Below are 10,000 nucleotides of genomic sequence, written 5' to 3'. Positions count from 1 at the left end.
TGCTAGTAAAGCAAGTAACAAAAGCAAGTAACAAAAGTAAGTAGCAAAAAGTGAGTAGCAAAAGCGAGCCACAAAAATGAGTAGCAAAAGCGAATAGCAAAAACGAGTAGCATACTAGCAAGAAATCGAATGAAATGTTAGTGAAATTTGAGTGTTTCCATTTGGTACTCCTAGCTACGATCTATGAATAATCAAACAAAGAAACAAATAAACATATCAATAAATAGAAAATAAATTTATCAATTCATACATAAATATATACATATATACAGAAATAATGCATGCATAGATAAATGCACAAACGGGTACATAAATACATATATACATGAATTCATACACTAACAAATGTATAGACTGATTCTAGTCACAGAGGGAAGTGACAAATCAGAGAAGTCATAGAAAAAGGCTGCTCTTACACACACACACACACAGACATACATATATATGTATATATATATATATATATATATATATATATATATATATATACATAGATAGTTAGATACATACATATATACATATATACTCTCCCTCCTGTTCCTCAGTGTACCTGCTGAAGATGCCTGACGTGGAGTCTCATATGATGGGCGAGGACCTGGAAGACGCCCCCAGGAGGCGCGAAGGGCGTGCTGGTGACATCCCTGACGAACTGGGGGTTCGGGGAGACCCCGTAGTCGAGGTAGACCCCCGTGAGAGGAAGAGCTACCGTCAGGTTCTGACGGAGGGCCCGCCGAAGTACGAGCGTCTGAACCGTCGAGGAGGCGCATTTGTGGTTCTTCAGGTAGACCAGGTGGCGGACGGGCCGGGCCGGAGAGGCGCACGGGGCGACGGACCACTGCCGGGATACCCTGGGGCCGCGGGTAAGAGGAAAACATATACACAGACACATATATGCAGAGTCTTAAATCACCATAAAATTCACAAAAATTCTCCACTCACGTCTATCCTCTGCCCTCTCCCTTCCCTGATCGACAGACATTCCCCGCTTGCTCAGGGCCTCTTCACCTTGTCCATCAAACACACACACACACACACACACACACACACACACACACACACACACACACACACACGACTCGGTGGCGCGGTTGGTAGAGTCCACAGCTGTCTCTACGGCGGTCCGGGTTCGAATCCTGCCCAGGGCTGAAATAATTTCAGTATCGCTGCGCTTCGAGTCGTTACTGCAACTCTCGTGGACAGGGAGTTGTGTGTGTGTGCGTGTAAGGCCACAGCATTACCCATAGATCGGTCATACGAGCTCTGAGCTCTCTTCCGGGAGGGAAATGGCTGTCCCTGACGGGTCCAGCAAGTGATCCAAAGACCAAGGTGAATACACACACACACACACACACACACACACACACACACACACACACACACACACAGAGTCTTAAATCACCATAAGATTCACAACTCTCACACTCATCTATTTCTTGGCCTCTCCCTTCCCTGCTCGACAGGCATTCCCCTCTTGCTCAGGGCCCGTTCACCTTATCCATCCATCTCATCCTCGGTCGTCCCCTCAAGTTCATTCCCCCCACCTCTGCCTTCCACACTTTGCAAATCGTTCTTCAAATATTCTTTGATCACTCTTATCTGCCCTCTCCTTTTCCACCCATATTCTCCTCTTCGGAACACCCACCGCAAACCTCAAACACATTTAGACTTTCCTTTCTGACTTCCTTAAATTACAAGTCTCTGCCTCATATAGTTTCGTATATTTTTTATGGAACTAAATACAAAAATCAGCAAGACTTTAGCAAGTAACTTTATACACACTCAGATAGTGACGTACTTGTTTTGAAAGCCCACAAGAAGTTAGAACAAGTTAAATTTAGAATATATATATATATATATATATATATTATATATATATATATATATATATTCATTGCATATATGAGCAGGAGATTTTCTCTCAAGCATGTATGGTTAAACTTAATGGCAAGATTATTATTGCAGAGTTTTTTATCTGCCTTTTCTCTTTCTCTAAGAATCTTTTTCCCTTCCACGGGAAGTTGTCTTATAATGTCACCATATGACATTGTTTTGTCAGTTACTTTGGGCATGGCTTTACCAAAGTGAAAAACTGGCCAGAACGCGTTTTCACACTACTTAGTGCTTCATCAGTGGCTAGACTGTGAATATCTGATTGAATTATTGTGTTTATATATTGTTGGTGGTGGTCTGATATTACATTTTGGGGCTTCTGATTGGCTAGTGGGCTGGACTGGGACTCCCAAACTATTCTACTTCCTCATTGGTCGGCTGTTGTGTGACGTCATCAGTATTGTGCCTTCTTTCAGTGGGCTTAGATCTCCTTACGCTAGGGAGGGCTTCTAAATCCCTAGTTTGTATATTAAGATTGGGAGATGTTTCTTTAATAAAGAGAGCTTCGAGGATAGGTAGCCTTCTATGGTCTTGATTTGTTGCCAGCACTTCTGTGTTTTCTATTAGAGTTTCTTTATTTAAATTTCTTTTGTGAGCAGAGTGATGGTGGTTTCTGGGAGCTCCTGAAGAGAGGTGGTATGATAACCGGCGTGAGAGCTTCATTGTTGTCATGCCAATATAGTTTGAAGGTTGGGATGCACAGTTCCCAAGTTTACACGTGTACCTATATATGTTCTTTAGTAGCAGTTGAGATGTCCAATTATCTCACAGATACCATTACCAACTTACAAAATTGCCAAAAAACTGGCTGAAATCCTCACACCTTACACTCCCGCTGACTACAATGTCAAATCCGCCACTGATTTTCTAGATCTTTTAGCAAACATTATTGTTTGCTAAAAGATCTAGAAAATCATTATCGCTTCGTTAGATGCGGAGTCCCTCTATACTAACATCCAAGTTGACCGCACTATTCAATATATAATAGACAGAGTTTATCACAATGATACCACTCCTAACTGTGATATCCCAGAGAAAGTAATGAAAGACCTTTTGGAATGTTGCACCAAAGAAGCCCCCTTTATGTGCCCTAGAGGAAATAAATATTGCCAAACCGATGGTGTTGCAATGGGATCACCACTTGGAGTACTTTTTGCTAACTTTTTTATGGGTAGCATCGAAAATGAAATTTTCGCAAATCTGCAAAAACCTCACATTTACTGCAGATATATAGACGATATTTTCGTCAAAGCTGAAAATTGCCAACAAATAGACGATCTAAAAGAACGATTAATAGAGACATCTGGCATCAATTTTACAATTGAGCACAGCATAAATGGGTCCCTTCCCTTTTTAGACACATTAGTAAAACAGAGAGATGAAGGCACTTATGACACATCTGTGTACATAAAAGCATCTAATTCAGGACATTGCCTAAATGGGACTAGCGAATGTCCCCAAAGATACAAAGATTCTACCATCAGCGCTTATATTAGAAGATCTCTTAGTCACTGTAATAATTGGGAAACAGTACATAATGAGTTAGAAAGAGCTTCTCAGACCCTTATGAATAATGGATTCGCCAATAAGGATATAGAGCGAATCACAAAAAGAACTTTAGACAAATGGTACCAGGACAAAAGCCACCCAGACAAAATCCCACAGGACATTAACGCCAAAAACATGATTAAAATTTACTATAAGTCCTTCTTCTCCACAGCCTACAAAGAAGATGAAAGGGTTATGCAACAAATTATTAAAAGAAATATTAAACCTAAAGAAGAAAACTCTAAAGTACAACTGATTATATATTATCAAAATAAAAAGACATCTCAACTGCTACTAAAGAATAATATAAGAGAAAGTAAAAGTGACCTTCAGAGAACTCACGTCATATATAGGTACACGTGTAAACTTGGGAAGCTGTGCATCCCAACCTTCAAACTATATTGGCATGACAACAATGAAGCTCTCACGCCGGTTATCATACCACCTCTCTTCAGGAGCTCCCAGAAACCACCATCACTCTGCTCACAAAAGAAATTTAAATAAAGAAACTCTAATAGAAAACACAGAAGTGCTGGCAACAAATCAAGACCATAGAAGGCTACCTATCCTCGAAGCTCTCTTTATTAAAGAAACATCCCCCAATCTTAATATACAAACTAGGGATTTAGAAGCCCTCCCTAGCGTAAGGAGATCTAAGCCCACTGAAAGAAGGCACAATACTGATGACGTCACACAACAGCCGACCAATGAGGAAGTAGAATAGTTTGGGAGTCCCAGTCCAGCCCACTAGCCAATCAGAAGCCCCAAAATGTAATATCAGACCACCACCAACAATATATAAACACAACAATTCAATCAGATATTCACAGTCTAGCCACTGATGAAGCACTAAGTAGTGTGAAAACGCGTTCTGGCCAGTTTTTCACTTTGGTAAAGCCATGCCCAAAGTAACTGACAAAACAATGTCATATGGTGACATTATAAGACAACTTCCCGTGGAAGGGAAAAAGATTCTCAGAGAAAGAGAAAAGGCAGATAAAAAACTCTGCAATAATAATCTTGCCATTAAGTTTAACCATATATATATATATATATATATACATATACATACATATATATATATATATATATATGTATATATATATATATATTTATATATATATACATATAAAGACTCATGGTATGGCAACAGCTCCTGCCAATCACCTGTTGCCATATAGTGTAAACAGAACAGATTTTATTATTTCAGTTAGTGTGAGCGTACTGAGCATCTTATCTACACCCTGGGGAAGAATTACTTACCCTCCTCGAATGTTCCTGAGGGGGATTTCGGTGTTAGAAGTAATGGAAAGCTGCAAAAGGCCCACAAATGCACTCAGCGCGCACAACATCAAGACCATGCGTAGTAATGGCGGCGTCGGTTTGGCGGGAGATCGCTGAGACGACAAAAAATATAATAAATAAATTTAGTGTAGAGGTTTGATAAAGGAGAATTATTTTAGAGATTGATGTAAAAAAATTACGTATAAATATTAAGGACATGATATGAAATTAATGACGAAGAAGTATACAATATACGGTCTGATAAATGATAGAGACGACTATTTTTTTCAATTTTTGCTTTTAGATGTTTATTTGTGTGCTATATTTCACCAGATAATGTGAAAAATATTTTACGTGAAATGAACAATTTAACAATTCTATAATTTTGAAAAAGAATGTACATTTATCATTTTAACGTGAAAACTTGACTGAAATTGGTTTGTAGGAAGTATCATATTCTACGATAAAGATACAAAATTGTTATTCAATGAAATTGAAAAATAGGTACTCTGTGAATTACAAAACTTCCTTTAATTAATTGTCGATAAAATTGAAATCATATTGCTTTGAGAATGATAAAACAAATGTCAATTTTATCTATATATGAAATGAGAGCATAGTGAACGACATAAGTTGTCATCGATAGTAGATGCGTTGAGTATGCCTTTTGTAATGGACAACGAAAAACTACTCTACATGAACTCATGAATAATAAATATAAACTTAAGAAAGTATGAAGAACTGCTCATTTAACGCGACAGTTTGAATAATTATTTTGACGGAAAGAGAGAGAGAGAGAGTGAGAGTGAGAGACGGGAAGGGCAAATGCGATGTATTGACTCGACATACTGTCGTCATAGCAGAAGTCAATCCTCGCTTTGACCTCCGCTGTAACATCAACAGGTCATGCTGTGGATGACCCATTACAGTCATTGTGATGACCTTCCTCCTCCTCCTCCTCCTCCTCCTCTTCCTCCTCTTCCTCTTCTTGCTCTTCCTCTACGTCTCAGACGTGAAGTATTTTCATCTTCATGGTACGCTTATTACGTCGTTCCTTTTCTTCTTTTCAACATTCTGAAAAAAAAATTGTCGTAGATGAAACTAGATTATTTAGACAATAATTCATATTCAATTCTAATAATTGTTCTTATATTAGTTGCATATTCATTAATTCATTTCTTAAGCAGAATTTATGTTCCGAGTCGACATTTTTTCACTACTCGAACGCATATTGACGCTTAAAATTAACTTGTATTCTTATTATTATATTATTTACATACTTTCTTGTTAATTTCTTAACATTTGGACATAAAGTTTAACAAAAAAAAAAGTTTTTTTTTATTATTATTCGAACGCATATTGACTCTTCGTACCACATCAATAGGAATTGATGTCAATATTGGGTCCAATTATCGCTAATGGCATGCAAGTAGTGCATGCAGATTTATATCAAGGACATGCACACACGCACACGCACACATACACGCACACATACATACATACATACATACATACATACATACATACATACATACATACGTATATACATACGTACATACATACATACGTATATACATACGTACATACGAACATACTGTACATACATACATACATACAAGAATACATACATATATACATACACACATACACAAGGTTTGCTAGCTCAGTGGATAGAGTCTAGGGCTATCATGATGGCGCCGTTACTGTCCCCCTTGCGCAAGTGGAGGGGTTTGTGTTGTATATGTGAGATTACGGACCTCCTGACCTCTCAAAGAGGAAGATAAGAGATATCGATCACGAGTCCAACACGTGATCCAATAACGTCATTGTAAAAGTCTACGGATTGTTTTAACCATGCTTCAGATGTTATTTATTTATTTATTTATCTATATATCTATTTATTTATTTATTTATTTATTTTGTGTGTGTGTATAAGTGACGTCATAAAGAATGGTGGCGTCATATTTGACGTCTTCTAGAACAATGACGTAATCGATAACGGTGACGTCTAGAACAATGACGTAATCGATAACGGTGACGTCTAGAACAATGACGTAATCGAGAACGGTTACGTCTAGAACAATGACGTCATTGCTAATGGTGACGTCATCTGTAGACCCATTTTTATGACGTCATTGTCGTTCTCTGTTGAGGTAACGAACAATCAAATAGATACAAAATAAATAAATAAATCCCTCGTGAATTATATATGATAAAAATAAACTCAAACGAACCATATTTTCTTTTTAGTATATAATAGTTTCCTTCTTCGTTCGAATGTGTGCATTTGTCGTTGCTAGTCCTAAAAGCATTTTTGTTTTATTTCACTGGATTCCCATCTTGTTATAACGGCCATAAATAAACATAAATTGGGCACTCATAATATTTGCTTGATGCCAAACAAATCAAAATAATTACACCTCTTCGCCATTTCGTATTTTCTCTGTCAGATTGTGACAACAACGGGGAATATAATTTCTCCCTTCGACATCGCAGCCAAAACTGAACAAACAAAAAACACAATAATTACACAAATAAAGAGTCATATATTTCCGAAATGTACAAATAATTACAAATAATTACACCAAAGTTTTTAATTCTGGTATATTTTCAGATTGTACAAATAATGATACACCTACAAACATTAATTTTGTTCATATGACAACGCCATTGTTGATCAAAACAAAGCGAATCGCTTGCAGCAATGTCAAAGTGACATGACGTCATTGATGTGTTAGTACAGTACATATTTTCCAACTTGTAAATTATATATATATATATATATATATATATATATATATATATATATACATATATATATATATATATATATTCTATTTTCAGTATATATGTGGTTATTTTGGAAACATGTTTGATTGTTATTTAAAAAAAGTGAATTTCAGGAATGCGGGTTAATTCATTGGTAGTTTTTGGCTGTTTCGAGATCAATTTGGCTATCACAGGAACACGTTTGGCTAAATTTTGAACGCATTTGGCAAACTTCATCGAACATTTGGCTAGTTATCAAGTTTATCTAACACTAGGAACAGGTTTGGTTATTTTTAGGAACATCTTTGGCTATTTCTAGGACCATATTTGGCTAATTTAGGAAGATCTTTGGCTAATTCTAGATCAAGTTTGGCTAATTTTAGGAGCATCTTTGGCAAATTAGGAACGTATTTGGCTATTTTTAGAAACATATTTGGCTATTTTTAGGACCGTATTTGGCTACTTTTAGGAACATATTTGGCTATTTTTAGGAACGTATTTGGCTATTTTTAGGAACACGGGATTTTTTTAGGCTGGGCCATCATGGGTACACACGTAAAATATCTTCCTCCTCCTCCTCCTCCTTCTCCTCCTCCCCTCCTCCCCCTTCTTCGCCAGGGGCGTAGTGTGGTATGCATATTTTAGTGAATATATAAGTACCAGGGACTGTACACACACGCACACACACGTATACACACGTATACACACACACACACACACACACACACACACACACACACACACACACACACACACACACACACACACACAGTGGTAGCGTTCGCGGCCGCCACTACGGCGGTCCGAGTTCGAATCCCGCCCAGGGCTGAAATAATTTCAGTATCGCTGCGCTGCGAGTCGTTACTTCAACTCTCATGGGCAGAGAGTTTGTGTTTGTGTGTGTGTGTGTGTGTGTGTGTGTGTGTGTGTGTGTGTGTGTGTGTGTGTGTGTGTGTGTGTGTGTGTGTGTGTGTGTGTGTGTGTGTGTGTGTGTGTGTGTGTGTGTGTGTGTGTGTGTGTGTGTGTGTGTGTGTGTGTGTGTGTGTGTGTGTGTGTGTGTGTGTGTGTGTGTGTGTGTGTGTGTGTGTGTGTGTGTGAGGTCACAGCATTATCCATAGATCGGTCCTACATGAGCTCGGAGCTCTCTTCCGGGAGGGAAGTAGCTGTTGATCACGAGTCCAGCACGTGATCCAAGACCACGGTGAATCACACACATATTAGGGATAAAATGAAAATGTTCAATTGACGAATAAGAAAGTCGTCTGTAAATTCAATTTGCGTCACGATATTTGATGTCGGCTTTTTGTTCTTACATAATCAATTTCTTGGCCAACCTGTCACTGTTATTTAAGATTTTTTTTATATTTCAATTTTGTTGTGCGATTACTTTCAGCAGAGAAAAATAAAAAAGTAAATCTAAACGGCAACAACAAGGAGCTAGTCGTTGCCATAAAATAAACAAGCATATAGATAAGTAAATAAATAGGTAAATAAATAAATATGTAGATAAATAGAAAATAGAATTAATGAACAAATAGATAATTTAATAAATATAAATAAACGACTAATGAATTGATAAGTACATATTTATATCACAGCAGGGATCATGAGCGTTATGACGTCACTGAAAACGGTTGACGATATATGAAAATGTAAACAGATTATTGACACGTTCAATAAATTTAGTAAAACAAAAATAACCATATACATGTATATGTATCCCTTTCACAAGTAAATTAATTATTACGGTAATAATTGTATTATTTATCAGATGGATTAAAGATATTACTACAGATAATTTCTGACGTTATAAATTTCAATATTATTCCAGTTATTGTAGACTTGGCATTACAGTAATTGTATTATTTATCAGATCGGCTAAAGATATTACTATAGATAACTTCTGACGTTATGAATTCCAATATTATTCCAGATATTGTAGATTTGACATTACGGTAATAATTGTAACATTTATCAGATCGACTAAAGATATTACAACAGATAATTTCTGACGTTATAAATTCCAATATTATTCCAGTTATTGTAGACTTGGCAATTGTAGTGAGACATTCCAAATAGAAAGTAGTGCGTGCAAACCCAGACTTGGAGACAGACAAAATGCTCTTGCATAATGTATTAGGGCGGTGAAGTTTGGAACAGATGTCCTTTGTTCTCTTGACGTTCCCATCGGACTTCTAAAAGGTCAGTCAGGTCATTTTTGTTAAAAAATTATTCAAAGAAATTATATATGTGAAAATAATTAGATAATAGATAAATGAATAAATATTATGTATATATTGCTCGCTTTATGATGCCATGATTATTTACGAAAATAATTGTCTATCATTTTCTTTCATTGGAATCTGGGAATTTACTGTTTTACATAAATGTGGTTGGTTTTAAAGTTATATTTTTTATGAATTCATAGATATAATTACAATAACTAATTAAATTTAGTATAATGTTTGAAACTTTCAATCTTATGTTTGATATTTAATTTTTATTTATA

The 10,000-nt window shown here is 36.6% G+C and overlaps 1 protein-coding gene across 1 annotated transcript in view; it reads right to left on the bottom strand.

The window, feature by feature from the left end:
* The window catches only part of LOC143031131 (galactosylceramide sulfotransferase-like), a 26,357-nt gene that overhangs the window by 12,384 nt on the left and 3,973 nt on the right, over positions 1 to 10,000 (bottom strand). The window contains exons 2-4 of the mRNA XM_076194613.1: positions 5,572 to 5,796; positions 4,702 to 4,835; positions 551 to 848 (exon numbers count right to left, since the gene is read on the bottom strand). Coding sequence (XP_076050728.1) covers positions 551 to 848; positions 4,702 to 4,835; positions 5,572 to 5,655 — 516 coding nt within the window. The 5' untranslated portion in view covers positions 5,656 to 5,796. The remainder of the gene's footprint in view (positions 1 to 550; positions 849 to 4,701; positions 4,836 to 5,571; positions 5,797 to 10,000) is intronic.

The sequence above is a fragment of the Oratosquilla oratoria genome, chromosome 12 (genome assembly GCF_046742065.1).
Source record: "Oratosquilla oratoria isolate Oo_2021 chromosome 12, ASM4674206v1, whole genome shotgun sequence".
NCBI classification, from domain to species: domain Eukaryota; kingdom Metazoa; phylum Arthropoda; class Malacostraca; order Stomatopoda; family Squillidae; genus Oratosquilla; species Oratosquilla oratoria.
This window is presented reverse-complemented; position numbering and strand designations above follow the sequence as displayed.